The following is a 14,356-nucleotide window of genomic DNA, read 5'->3' as shown; positions in this document are numbered from 1 at the left end:
AAATCCTAAAGTACAATGTGGCCTCTTTTAAACCTGTCTGTGATATAAAATCATAAGCCCGAGTCATCAGGGCTTGTTAAACATGTCTTTACACATCCGCAGCCAGATGCATAAAACTGGAGATTGTGCATGTGCACTATTAAAGCCAGACTCGTGAAGCCATGTTCTCTTCTATAAAACTGAATCACCGTGAAACTACACACGCCTAATTTCAGCTTTATTTTTTTTAATCCATGGACACGTTGGTTTGACCATAACCGCCGTAAATCAAATCAAATCAAACTTTATTTATAAAGCACTTTTCATACATTAAAATGTAGCACAAAGTGCTATACATGTTTAAAAGCAGCCCCCGTGCCCACCCCAGCACATACACACAAACAGACATATGCACACACACATATACATATGTGTGTGTGTATATATGTGTGTATATATATAAATATAAATAAATAAAAAAAAATAAAATACCGTACAGCAAAGAAAAACAGAGACTGATATCAGTTCTGTAATCAAACAGAACAAAAATTAGCAAGCGATCGGCTCCAAAAGCTCAGAGCAAACGACCCCGTCGAGGTACGAAGAAACAGTCGGATTATAAACATAATAATCAGCTGGCACGTCCCAGCGGCGGTTGGACGGCTCGCTGTGTGTGAAGGAGACGCAGATGGATCACGATACGTCTGACCCGAGGAACACCAACAGCACCTAGCCTGGCTGACGCGTCCGCAATCTCGATGAGATGGTGGTCTGGGAACTAGGTGTGCGTTTTCTCGTATTTGAGGCGTGGTTTACGAATGCCTAGAGCCGTTTATTGGGCGCTACGAATGTCTATCAAATGGCGTCTGGTTCTTCCCATGCTGCTTTGCGCGCGATTCGTAGCCAATTGTATCACTTATACCAGATGACGACAGAAATTCGACGAGGAAGAAGAAAAAAAAGTAAAATAAAAGTAAACTTGCGCTCTAAGCTACTTAAATTGACAATAAAGTAGGCCTATATGCTATATTCTACATGAATTTTTATGTTGTAGAGTTGTGAATTTATTTTGATAATGGAGAAATTGAGCAGCCTTGCTTTGTTGTCTACAGTAGTAGATCAACCCTCATCTTACTTTGAAGCTCCCAGATCAAGAAGTGACGTCGACGCAGCTTTAGCAGCAGAAAAGCTATCAGGCTTGTGTTGATAATAATAAACTCCTGGACTATTTTCAAACTTCCAAATGCATCGTTTTGTGAGTACAGACCATATTTGTACTACTGTAGAAGTTTGGTGTCATGACATGTGATTTTAGTGTGGTAATTTTGGAGATACTGCCAGGGTCCGTTAGCGCTTGTACTAAGCTATTCGGGATAACTCAGTAACTCAACTGATGTTCAGCCAATATCGGAAAAACTGCGGGTGGGCTACTTGGCTGGATGTCACGGTTCAAATGACCCCAGGGTGAATCTACTCCGAAACACTTTCTAAGGCTGCATTGAACGGTAACGTTGTGTCCGCTGTCATGTTGGATTAACACTCTACAAGCTTCGGTGTCGTGCATAGACGTCATCATCGTCTTGCTCCCCCCCCCGTTCTGTGATTGGTTCCCAAACTCTGGCAAAAATAAGGGCGGTGGTTTCCAGGATGACTTTGCAGTGAGAATGAAATCGAGCGCAAAGCAGCATGGGAATTCCCAGGCTAAACAGCACCCACACTTACCATAAATAAGATTATATCCTGAGAACTGAGGAGGAGAAACCAGATCAGGAAAAACATCCCCGTCATACGTTCGGGTTCTTTTAGATGTGTCTGAGGAAGCACATTCTTCCTTTATAAATGTGTTGATGTTTATGCATCTTTAGTGATTATTTCTAGTGATTTAATCGGAACCCGTTTTGGATGCACTTACCACTCTGTCCTACTCCTCTCTTTCTGCTGAGCAGCCACAGAACAATCATGGGCCCACGGTGTTGTTTTTGGGACACTTTAGGGAGTCTCTTCCTCCTCTTTCTGCTTTACATCCGCCTGGCTTTAACGTACGACTCTGCTGGGCATTCGAGTCACTTCAGGAGTCATTTCTAACCTGTTCCCTGCATCAGAGCAGAGCTACATTTGGGTATAAATATCATCTCACATAGCATGTGTGACACAATTAAAGCAGTACTAAGATCATAGGAGCGGAAGATCCAGATGGTCCGTCGGAGCATCCTGTTACCTGAGGTTTGTTTACCTCTGTGGCAGCCTATATGCGCATCATTAACCTCCTGAAGTAACTCTGCTGTCTTATTCTCGCAGAAAGGAGAGGCTTTTCTTTTCGGGGGGGGTGATATGTGTTAGGAGGAATGTGTTTAATATGTAAATGGATCACCATGAGAGCTGTGACAGTCTGCAGGTCAGCAGAGTTTCTGCTCTCAATTAGAGCGGAGTGTCGCAGCAGAGGAGCTAAACTTGGCATCTGTCAGTGTTTTCATCAGGTGACCTTGGTTGTCACTGGTTTCCTCTCAGCCGTTTATATTTTTTCTCCTTGGAAGGAGGCAGAGACGCTGCCAGAAGAAGAACAGAACCTCTAATAAACCACCGAATTGCTCCTGGCTGCTTCCCTCTAATTCTGGTTTTCAGAAATGCAATTCAGCGGCCGCGCCCACTGACATCCCTGTAATAACGGCTGGTTTTCTGAGCTCTCCCCGGATAAAAACACCCCGTCACCACATGGACACGACTTCCTGCTTTATTGTGAAATGCAAGTTTTGATGTTTCTAAAAACTAGGGCTGGGCGAGTTAACTCGTTATTATTAAACGCTGATGAATATTTTATAGCTCATTAACGCAGGGTTTTTTTTTTTTTTTATTAATAAAAAAATATATATATTATTAAAAAAAAATTGGGGGCTTTTGTGCCTTTTAATGGATAGAAAGTTCAGAGAGACAGGAAGTAGGGGGCAGAGAGAGGGGGAACAACACGCAGCACAGGGCCAGCTGCAGCGAGGACTATAGCCTCTGTACATGGGGCGCCTGCTCAACCCACTACGCCACGGACCACCCCTGTTTTATTATTTATTTTATTTTGTAAAAGTCTGTCGCTCACAGGCTTTTATTTTGTAAAAGTCTGTCGCTCACAGGCTTTTATTTTGTAAAAGTCTGTTGCTCACAGGCTTTTATTTTGTAAAAGTCTGTTGCTGTCTGCTGTGGAACAGGAAAAGAAAGTAATCGGCGGATCCACCAAACACGGAGAAGGGTACGGAACTTTTACTCGGCCATTTTCATTTTAAAGTTCTTCCAGACGGCGGAGTCGACAGAACCAAAGTCATCTGTAAACACAGCCAAGTTGAATTGTCTTCTCAGCGTAGTAGTTCCAGTCTAAAATATCACTTAAAGGCAAAACACACAACTGATAGCAGCAAGTCATTCAAGGAAACAGACAGTGGAGCGAGGCTTCTACATAAAAACTACAGAAAGATGCTGATGTTAAAAGTGTGTTTGCACAACAAATGTTATGGCACTTTCATTCATATGGCAGCACATTTAAAATAAAACTAAATGCTAAAAGCTATACGCTACTTTTGGATTCATTTTTGGATTTTGCGTACAAATGCGATTAATCGTGATTAATCAGGGAAATCATGCGATTAATTAGATTAAACACTTTAATCGTTGCCCAGCCCTAAAAAAACCAAAATCAAATATTTGAATGTTTTTGTTTTTTTTTGGTCTTTTCAGGTGATCCAGACCAGCAAGACGCTGCTGGAGAACTCCGATGGTGCGTCGGGGAGGATTCTCCAAACCCAAAAAGCAGGTAAGACGCGGTTAGACGGCAAAGCAAGGAGAACTGTTCGATGCTTCGTCTCCTGACACCATTAACCAGCCTCTGGGTGTTTGCCTGCTCACCATCTTTTCTCACGAAGATGAGTGAATCATGAATGTGATCCAGTCACCGTTTCATAACTGAGAGATACCAGTTAGAGCCTCTTATGTGCTTCAGCCTGTTAAAACACACGGTTAATTCCCTCAGTTTTTCTTAGTTTGAATGGCAGCATGGCAGCAAAGGTCGGCGGGTTCAAGAGCGTGCGCACAGACGTCCTCGAGAGAGATAGTTGGATGGACTACAGTCAGTAATCATGGTTGGAAAAGTGGGTCTTTAAAAGTGTTGCTGTCCAACAGAAATGTGGATAAAAAGCTCTTAATCCAAACATTAATGTGATTCATAATGCAGAACTTTCTGGCAGTGAATGTTAAGTGGCATAAAAGGTTAATTTGTCCCTGAATGAGCCTGTTTGAAGAGCTTAGTGAGCGTGGAGGAGGGTAAAGATGGAGGATCGCTCCCACAGCCCAGCTTTATTGGTTTCCTGATGGATGAACTGTGAAACATTCATTCTGTTGTCTTTCCAAGAGGAAGAAAAGTGCAACTGGAGACGATACCGATACACCAGTTAAATGTTTTTATATTTGCATTATATATTTTTATATTAGCAGCCACTGAATGATCCTCTTTACCTCAAACTGAACACATCTGCTTTAATGAGCTGCATTCCTGATCATTACAGGTGTAAAATGTGCCTGTAGCACAGAAAGTGTTGGTTTGCAGCTTCATGATCATCTCATATGACGACATCGGGAGCTCCCCCAGTTCTCTCTTTGACCTTCACATTAAAGTCAGACACCTTAGTGAAACCTGGACTAACGCAGCCGGATAATTCTGCTGTGGACTCCTGCCCAGATGTGCCCAAACTTGCTCCAAAGTTTCCTGTTTTTGTTCACATTAATACAGATGAACTCTCAGTAAGGCTGCGCTCGTTCGTGTATTTTTGTCAGGCTCGAGGCGCTTAAAGGAGACGTAATGTTGGCAGAATTTGTTGAAATGTACGGGACATGCTCGGGTCAGAAGATGGAGACGCCGCTCCTCAGACCGGCCGGTTTCAGGGGGGAGGAGCATCCTCTCACTCCCCCTCTTACCCAGGCTGCCCACGTCCTGAAGCCCGCCGCGGTTCCTGCAGAGCGCGACCGTCTGGCAGAACCGTGTGTCGGTTTAAAGGTTTTTTATAGTGAAAGTGTTACATCCGACTGTAAAGCAAAGTTGTGGAGAGCAGAGCTTACTTTAAAATGTTTTAAGGTTGCCAACCGAAGGGTTCTGGTGTTGAAGTTGCCCGTGGGATTTTATTCGGGCCATTTTCTGCTGCCTTCAGATGTTTTTGCACGTCTTTTGAATGAGTTTTCTGTCTTCTTTAGTCAAAATCGTCCCCTTATTTGTGCAAACTTTCTGCCGTTCTTGCCCGTTTTATTTCCAGGACCACCGTTTGTTTGTTTTTTTGCCTGTGGTTTATAAACTCTGGCACACGGAGTCGGTGTTTGTCATCTTCCATCGGACTTCTCAGGCTGTAAATCACTCCCGGGGACGATGTATGCCAGACATTCCCAGATCTTTTTCTGCTCCATTACGCAGTCCTCTTAACGAAATGACCTGTCATTATCAGTTATGTGAAGTTGTGTTTCTGGGCAGACGAAACTCATTTCACAGGTTGCGGACGATCTGATAAAAACCGTCTTAGATGGAGCACATTTTGTCTTTTCTTTCGGTAAATCCCCAGAAAACCAAACGTGATGGTCTAACATGAGGAAATGCAAAGTGGGACACAACAGATGGCAAACTGATGAACTTGAACATTGATTTATTTTCATCCCAGCGACGCGTTGACTGCATGCATCTGTGCAAGAGGACGTGCTCGTGCACACGCGTGTGTTACAGTGCGTGCTTCCTTAAAAACTGGGTCAGTGCAAACCTGATTTCAGCACCAAATAATAATCTTGTGAATAATCCATCAGGTCGGCTCACCACCCGTCCTGCTTTCCTCACACACACACACACACACACACACACACACACACACACACACACATTGCTGAGTAAGGACCGACTAAAACCACTCACAAAGTGAGGACCAGTATTTCTAGTTCACTCAGAAACAAACAAAGTGTCATTCCAGACACTCGGTGGCATAGGGATCCAACACACTGCTTTAGAAGCACAAAATATTCAAAAAAAGATTTTAATCTGTGTTAAACTTTAGGGGTGAAAAATGGACACTTAGGACATTCTGAGGTCCTACTGAGAAAATTAGAGGATAACATCTTTATGACCTGAGGAGGTCATCTAGAGGGAAACAAAGTGAGGACCGGCCAAAATATCCTCACTGTTGGTTAAAAACTTAGAGTGGTCCTCACTCAACAGCAAGTGCAAGAACACACACACACACACACACACACACACACACACACACAGGTGTCTGCAGGACTAACGGGGGACGTAACTTCTTTGACCCGACAGCTCAGGTCCCACTTAGCATCCGAGAAGCTGCTCTTTAATGTAACGTGCACACTGGGGCTGCACACATGCACGCTCGCACAGAGGAGTGTGCGATCGTTATTGAACTGTCAGCTACTCTGCCACCATGCGCTGAAGTGAAACTCACATGAAACAGTTCACTCACAGCAGGAGGAAACGTCTCGTCGGAGAATTTGCGGTTAGATTCAGTCACTTCCAACATGGCTGCGTGAGTGTTTCATAAGAGCCGAACATGCGAGGAGCTCCTGACCTTCCTGTTGTTATTTGATAGTAAATTTGGGCGTTGGACTGTGAGAATCATCGTTCAGTTGATCTTTATTTTATGGCTTTTACTTGGCGTGCAGCGTCTGGTTCAGTCAGCAGGATCCTTAGAGTGAGAGCAGCCTGGTCCTGTAGCAGGGAAGCCTTCACTGTACAGCATTACTTCACAGAAATGCTTCACTGACGGAGAGCTTCCCCTTTCCTGCCTGCCAGACTCCATACAGTGTTGCTAGGCAACCCCCAGTGTGAGTGAAGTGAAAAAGAGAGGCAGAGGAAGCTGTGCGCCTTCCTCGGCACAGTCACGGTGGTGTGCACGTTAGTGTGCACGGCGGCCGTGCAGTCAGAGTAACCTGAAAGGGAAAAAAAAAAGACCCAAAGTGCTCGTGGTTAGAACACATTGGGTCTTCCCCCCCCCCCACCACCACCTTTATGGCAAAGAGAAAGGGGGTCAGTCTCTCTCTTTGTCATACGTGTGTGCATGCATGTTTCCATGGCTACGGCTTTGACAGGGGCCACGACCCGCTCTGGCAGACATGGAGAGCTTGGAGTGGAGATGTGCACGCTCTCCGAAGGCGTTGGCGATCCGTGCGTAGCGTGAACCCTGCTCGCTCTGCTCAGACGCCGGCGCTCCCGGCGCTCCGTACAGCAAACTCAACGTTAAACACGTCCTCCGTCAAACTCGCTCATGCAAAGGGAAAAAAGGCTGGGGGGGGGGAGGAGAAGGAGAAGAGGAGGTGGGAAAGCTCCTCGGAGACAAATCCCTCTTCTGTTCGCTGCCTTGATGCTAATCCACAGCGGCAGAGCGTCATGTCTGTCTGCCTACGCCGGGACGCCTGCCCCCCCCCACAGCTCTGCTTCATGTTTCTGCTCCTCAGTCTTCTTTATTTAGCCTCTGTGCCGTCTCCCATCAACACCTCGCTGGGATGAGCTCCTGCGGTTTAACAGCATTTACCTCCATTTCACTCCAGGAGGAAGACACAAACAGCGCAAACGTTCAGCACCCTCAGTGCGTTTTTCTTCTTCTTCATTTAACACAACATGCCGACAGCCTTTAAGATGCTCAACTTCAGCGCGCATAACGACTCCCTCCAAGTCGGACGCCTTTTGCAGCAGCTGCAGTTACACATCTGGCCACTGGGGGTTTTTGCCCTTCTCTTCAAAGTAAAACTACCCCAGCTCCTTCCATTCGGATGGGATCCGTTGATGTGCAGCCATCTTTAGGTCGAGTCTCAGTCAGAGACGTTTAAACGTTTCACCTTAAACTGCCGAAACGCTGCTGAGGGTCATCGTCCCGCTGGATGGAAAACATCCCCACAGCATGCTGGGAGGTGTCGGGTTTACCAGTCTGATACCAGCCTGCTCTGTGGAGCTCTCCAGCTCCTTCAGGCTTCAGTTTTGCCCTCTCAGGAAATTCAGATGTCTCCGCAACTTTGTTTCTGCCCGGTTGGGAGAGCTCCTTGGTCTCCATAGTGGTGCGGCTTTCAGAACGTTTATACATCGAGATCATGTGTGGAGCTTTGCTTGTTAAAGGGATGGTTCGCCTCTTTTGGCATGAAGATGTATGACATCCCATAATATCATTCATGAACATCTTCTTACCCCCTGCTGCGTCCTGTGAGCCGAGTTCCAGCCTCGTTTTGGTGTTGATGAAGGTAGTCCGGCTAGTTGGCTGGGGTTTAAAAAATAAAGCGTTTTGCTTCTCAAAACAATATGCGTTCAAAAGGGTAATACATTTGCATCACAAAATCGTTCTCCAGGAAAAAGTCAGACTTCACAATCGCTTGGCGCTATTTTCTCTCCCTTCGTATTGCTTGCTGTGTTTGCTGCTCGGAAGCAGGGGACTGCTCGGTCTACACAGCAGGCAGTGATTCGAAGGGAAAGAAAATAACACCAAGCGATGTGAGGTCGGACGCAGCAGGGGGTAAGAAGATGTTCATAAATGATGTTGCTGATATGGGATGTCATACAGCTTCATGTCAAAACAGGCGAACTATCCCTTTAACATCTTTAGAAAAAACAAAAGTGAGTTTTTTATTATTGTTGGCTGTTAAATAATGAAAAAGAGAAGCGGCTCTTCCACCTTTTCAGCGTGTGAATGCTTCCCACGGCACACTCGACTCCTCGGCTGCAGGCCAGGATCTTTGCTCTAACGTGTGTTCCTCAGTGTTTAGCAGCCAGCCACAGATCCCAGGCTGCATTCACCCAGCAGCCGCTCGGCTGTTTAACAAACCACCACGAATTCCAGCCACAAAGCCTGACCTGACACTCCTTCTTCCCTCCCTCAGCGATGGAATTTCATGAGAACCTGCACGACCTGGCTGTGAAGGAAGGGCTGAAGGGCAGAAAGCTGCACAAGGCCATGGAGAGCTTCACCTGGAACATCACCATACTGAAGGTGAGATTCTCCGGCTGTTGCTCCTTCTCATCGGCCCACAGTCCGAACCCGAGTCGGGCTGCTGGGTCTTTTTCTCCTGAGCTTTTCCAGTAGCTGCTGAAGGATATTTGCATGTAATTCTGGCATTCAGACTAAAGTATCCACTGTGTAAATGTTAGACTCGCCTGACATTCAGCATATTAATCAACACCAGAGAAACAGAATCACAGAGCGAGAAGGAATTTATCTCCCCGACACATCGAAGGGTTTTTAAAACTTATTCTGTTGTCAGTCCTGAGTTATCCCGTCAGCAGGCAGAATGTTCCCGAAGTAAATCACCTGATACGGTTTCAGTTTAACAGAGAAACTGGTTCCTGCTCAATATGTGAGATATGCAGCCATCTGAAGCCAGGTCCTGGGGCCAAGAAGCTTAACAGCCAAACCACCTCGACTGGTTCTGCTTCTTTTCAAAGCTGCAGCCGGGTCAGCCTTTCAACTCAAAGACTCAGTGTGTGTGGTCCAGCAATAAGAACAAAAAAGTAGTCCCGTGGGGTTCTGAAGTTTTAGAAAGCTCGTGATGCCTGTGAGGCCACAGGAGCTCACCGGGCAGAGCAGACTGGCTTTATGGGGATGAGGCCAGAGTCTCAAACAATTAACTGAAACCTGCAGGAACCCCGTTTGTTAAATTTAAGACCTTTTAAGTCTGTTATGAATGCATTTTTAGACCAACACGGCTTTTTAGACTGCAAACAGCCTCAAACTGAGCCATTTGTTGCCTGCAGTTATCACAGGATTTGTAGTTTAATCACCACATACCAACTCCGGAGCCCCTCAGAAAGCCCAACGACACAGAACCAACTTTTGATTACGGCCTTTTACTTATGTGGCCAAAAGTTATTTTAAAAAACAAACAAAAAAACTTTAAGATCTTAGATGAAAATCTGGACGTTTTTAAGACTTTTTAATGCCTTAAATTTAAAGTTCCAAATTTTATACTTTTTTTTAAGACCCCCCGGGACTAAAGGTTCCATCAAAAACAATTATTTAACTTCAATTTAGTTTTATTCATATAGCGCCAAATACAACAAATGTCATCTCAAGGCACTTAGTCTAATTCAATTGATTGTAATCATAATTATTTATAAAATAATCCAATTCATTCATATAGAGCCAATTCAAAAACACTTTCCCAGCTAAGGAAACCAACAGATTGCACTGAAACTTGTCTTCAGTCCAATCTCCCGGCCTGAGCGTGCCTCAGGCGACTGGAGAGGAACAACTCCCTTTGAACAGGAAGAAACCTCTGGCAGAACCAGAACCAGGAAGGGTGGCCATCCGGGGTTAGAGAGGACAGAAAAGAGGGGAAAAAAAACACTGTAACACCATTCAAAGGATATCTGTTGGAACAGGGAAACACGAGTTAATGACCACAATAATGTCACATATACATAAAGAGAGTAAAGTGAAGAAAGGTGTGGCAGATGAGATAAACAAACGGCTGTTTAATGGAAACTGATGGTTTGTGTTGTAGACTTTTTGTTTATCCTGTCCATGAAAGTCTCACAGGGATCGGTTACAAGGAGTCAAAGCTTTTTGTTGTGCAGGCACCAAACAGCTCGCTAAATGGATAAACGGAATCCCTCAGGGAACAGTGTTAAGCCTCCTGAGGGTGCAGATCCTGCTGGTCTCCTCAGGGACAGAAACGTCAGATTCAAAGCAACCATTTCCCCCCCAGCCTCATCACTAACCTCTGACCTGTCTTTGCTCCTCAGGGCCAGGCGGACCTACTGAAACATGCCCGCAGTGAAGTTCAGGAGAACCTCAAGCAGATCCACTACGCCGCGCTCACCTGTAACCTGAGCAAAGCGGCCGCAGCCGGCGGCTCCTCCGGCTCCACCGACTCCAGAGGCAGACGCAGCATGGAGGCCATCCCGGAGAAGGCCACCGCGGAGGAGGAGCTCACCGACGAGGACAACTGAAGAGCCGCCTCTCTGCTCAGAACCCAAAGCTGTCGCTCACCCCGTCCATTACCACTGTGTCTTCACCCGACGTCGCTCCACACATTCCATCCCGTACGTCCCTGTACGCAAAGCACAGTTATACTCCGTCATCGTCACTGAAACGCCACGCGCTCAGCTCACAGCAGATGGTTCTGTTCAGAGAAATGTTCCAAAGTTTGCAGCTTTTCCTGTCACACAACTCGGATCCATCTCTGAGCCGTGGGACGGTTCGCCGAGCTGACCGGGTGCTGGCAGAGGACTCAAAAAGGGGAAAAAGGCTGTCGTGGACTGTTGAAATAGATTTCCTAAAGCACAATTTTCTGGAGCTCTGAATGTAACGGGACTGCGGAGAAGCTGGAAGGAAAAGCAAGAATAAAGCGGATGAGAGGGAGTAAAGAGCTGTTTACAATACTGAACTCGTCCATGTTCCTGTCTGCCAAAGTAGTAGAAAACTATGTGTATATATGGAGTTTCCTGTTACCTTTTCTGCAGAGTGAATCATTTTATTATATACTTGGAAATATAAGATTTATTTTATAAAAGATATATGAACACGTCTGTGGGGATACAAAGTTTTATTTGTGTGAATATCTGCCAACGAGGTTGTGTCACCGACAAAGTGACCGAAGTTTTTCCAGTAGCAACGAAGGACCCGAGAGAGAGAGAGAATGTATTCAGCCCGACGCAAAAACTCAGCTCAGAACCAGCATCTGCAGGAAAGGGAACCGCGGCGCTGAAAGAGTTTTACCAAAGTCCATTTTGTGTTCAAGCTGTCCGTCTACGAGTTGGTTTTCTAGTTATTTTCAGAAGTCAGAGACCTTCTTCCTCTGTGGACCTGGGCTGTGTTCGAAACCGCATACTACTCCTACTAACCTAGGAGTTAGTATGCGAGAAGATGCATACTAGATTCTCTGAAATGTTGGGTATGCATCAGGAGGTTACTTCTCATACTCAAACTACCCAAGATGCAATGTAACGTGACGTCGCCGATCGTCATTTCCTGTCAAAACGGCAGTTTCAAGCTAGCTACAACGAGGGTAGGTTCACTTCCTGTTTTCAAAACAAAAGCAATTGTATCGTAATGGCTTTCCCTATGATAAAAGGCAACGGGTATTTTATTTTGTGAAAATAACCGGAAGTGCGTTGCTCACTGCGGCTAGCTTTAGTAGCGCCGAATTCGTGGGAACAAAATTGTAAACAGCCGGTATTTTGTCAGGTTTTCAACACGTTGGGGATCTAAACGACTACTTTCTCGCCTGTAAATGTTTCAAATGTTGCTAAAGTTTACAGAGTTTAGAGCTTAAGTGAAATCAGCTTCAGGCCGGCTGATTTCGGCTCGGGCAGGAGCGAAATGCATTGTGGGTAAACGCTCTGCATACTGTCTGATTGATCAGTATGTGGTTTGGAAAACAGCCCTGGTTGTAGCGGGTGCAGCGGCTCCCAGCTAACTCTGTTTCTGTTCCATGTTTTAGATCTGTAGGTTGAATCTGGGCCTCAGAGCCGTTTGTTTCCATCCATCAGTGCGTTTACTCAGAATGTCACAACAGAGAATGAGCAGTTAGGGCTACTGCTGCTCAATAAAAACCCAATGTAACAACATTAAACTCACATTAACTTCAGGGCAACGTTAGCAGATCGATATTAACATTTTTATTGGTTTATTAGCAGGAAATAAAACCCATCGTTGCAATATCCAATAACCCGAGACAGGCAGCAGCTCAGGTCAAAAGGAATAAATGAAAATATTTAGCAGCTATTTTTAATATGTGATCGTAGCTGAGCTACTTATCGAGGCGTCGACTGTTTAGATTAAAAGTATTTACAGTTTATAAGTTTAGCCAACACTAAATAAATAAATACCCTGATGATGTTGATGTAGTTCAGTAAAGGAAAATAAAGGTGCTGAAGGATCCTGGAGGAAGCTGCATAAAGAATCTTTTACTTTCTACTTTAAAGTTTGCGAATAGCTCCTTTAACGTGCACCCGACCCACTGAGGGGTGGAGCCTCTTAAACTAGAGCCAGAGGAGGCGGGTCAGACCGGCGCAGCTGAGGTCGACTCACCTAAAAAAAAAGCCCAGAAAAGTCGACCATCTTTGTCCTGAACAGCGGGCGGAGCTTCGCCACCTTCAGTGAGACGAGTCTCTGAAATCAGAAACCAAAGCCTCAACACGTCTGCGAATTCTCTCATTTATTTCCTTCCTGAACTACGTCGACCTTATTTTAGAGTAGAAACGCCACGTTGGATTTGTTCCACTGACGTCACACGAAGTTCTGTTGGACTTCCACCAAACAGAACTTCTTTCTGAACCGACTTTCAGGGGAAACCGTTGGGCGTCGGATGGGGAAAATGTGTCTTTGCAGCTGCCGAGTTCACCGGGATAGAGGGAAGCCTTCCCCAGATGTTTGCTTTGTTGGCAGTGACTTTGTTTCGTGTCGTGCTCTTTGCTTTCAAACAGCTGTTGGCGCTTCACAACGAGCCGTCTCCGACTCAGTGCTGTGCCGGGCGACGTATTAATAAATGTTGTTGAAGAAGCGTTTCAAACTGTATTTCAAGTCTCATCTGTCCAAAATTAAAAAGAAAAAAGACGACATCTGAATAAAACAGCGTTGGTCTGATATCTGTTGGTTTCCGTCCTTTTTCTCTCCGGCTGGGAAACACCAGCCGACCCTCTCATCCCGTCATGTCGAGCTGACCCTTCTGCTCCGCTGCTGTTGCAACATGTTCCACCACAGCGGGCAACCGTCCAGAGGACGATAATTCATTCCACATCGCCTGCTCTGATTTAAAGGAGCATTTCACTGCTTCACTGACTGAAAATGCAGGAAGAAACACTTACACTTTGTCCCATTTTAATGAAAAAAATACACATGCATGATGCGTGTTTCTGTGCCCGGACGAGCACACGCATCAGCATTGATTAGGGTCCGGGGAAATAAAGCTGCAGCTCGTTTCAGATGGAGGTTTCACTGTTTCACCAGCCGTGTGCTAACAGACTCTTTGTGTTAGTAGCTTTTCCTATTGTTATTGATCCGTTTATTTTATTATTATTATTTATTAATGAAGTCTATGGCAGCCCCATGAACGTTACTAGCCTGGCTGACGCGTCCACATCTCGATGAGATGGTGGTCTGGGAACTAGGTGTGCATTTTCTCGTATTTGAGGCGTGGTTTACGAATGCCTAGAGCCGTTTATTGGGCGCTACGAATGTCTATCAAATGGCGTCTGGTTCTTCCCATGCTGCTTTGCGCGCGATTCATAGCCAATTGTATCACTTATACCAGATGACGTATGTAGAGCGACAGAAATTCGACGAGGAAATACATCCTTCTTGGCAATGAAATCTTTCAACACCAAACGTTGCTCTTTTTTTAAAAGTAAACTTGCGCTCTAAGCTACTTA

General features: G+C 45.4%; 1 protein-coding gene across 1 annotated transcript in view; it reads left to right on the top strand.

The window, feature by feature from the left end:
- plcl2 (phospholipase C like 2) overlaps positions 1-13,571 on the top strand; it is a 41,011-nt gene extending 27,440 nt beyond the window's left edge. The window contains exons 5-7 of the mRNA XM_075466248.1: positions 3,700-3,775; positions 8,866-8,975; positions 10,727-13,571. Of these exons, the coding sequence (XP_075322363.1) occupies positions 3,700-3,775; positions 8,866-8,975; positions 10,727-10,933 (393 nt within the window). The 3' untranslated portion in view covers positions 10,934-13,571. The remainder of the gene's footprint in view (positions 1-3,699; positions 3,776-8,865; positions 8,976-10,726) is intronic.
- The last annotated feature ends 785 nt before the right edge of the window (positions 13,572-14,356 follow it).

The sequence above is a fragment of the Odontesthes bonariensis genome, chromosome 5 (assembly GCF_027942865.1).
Source record: "Odontesthes bonariensis isolate fOdoBon6 chromosome 5, fOdoBon6.hap1, whole genome shotgun sequence".
NCBI lineage: Eukaryota > Metazoa > Chordata > Actinopteri > Atheriniformes > Atherinopsidae > Odontesthes > Odontesthes bonariensis.
This window is presented reverse-complemented; position numbering and strand designations above follow the sequence as displayed.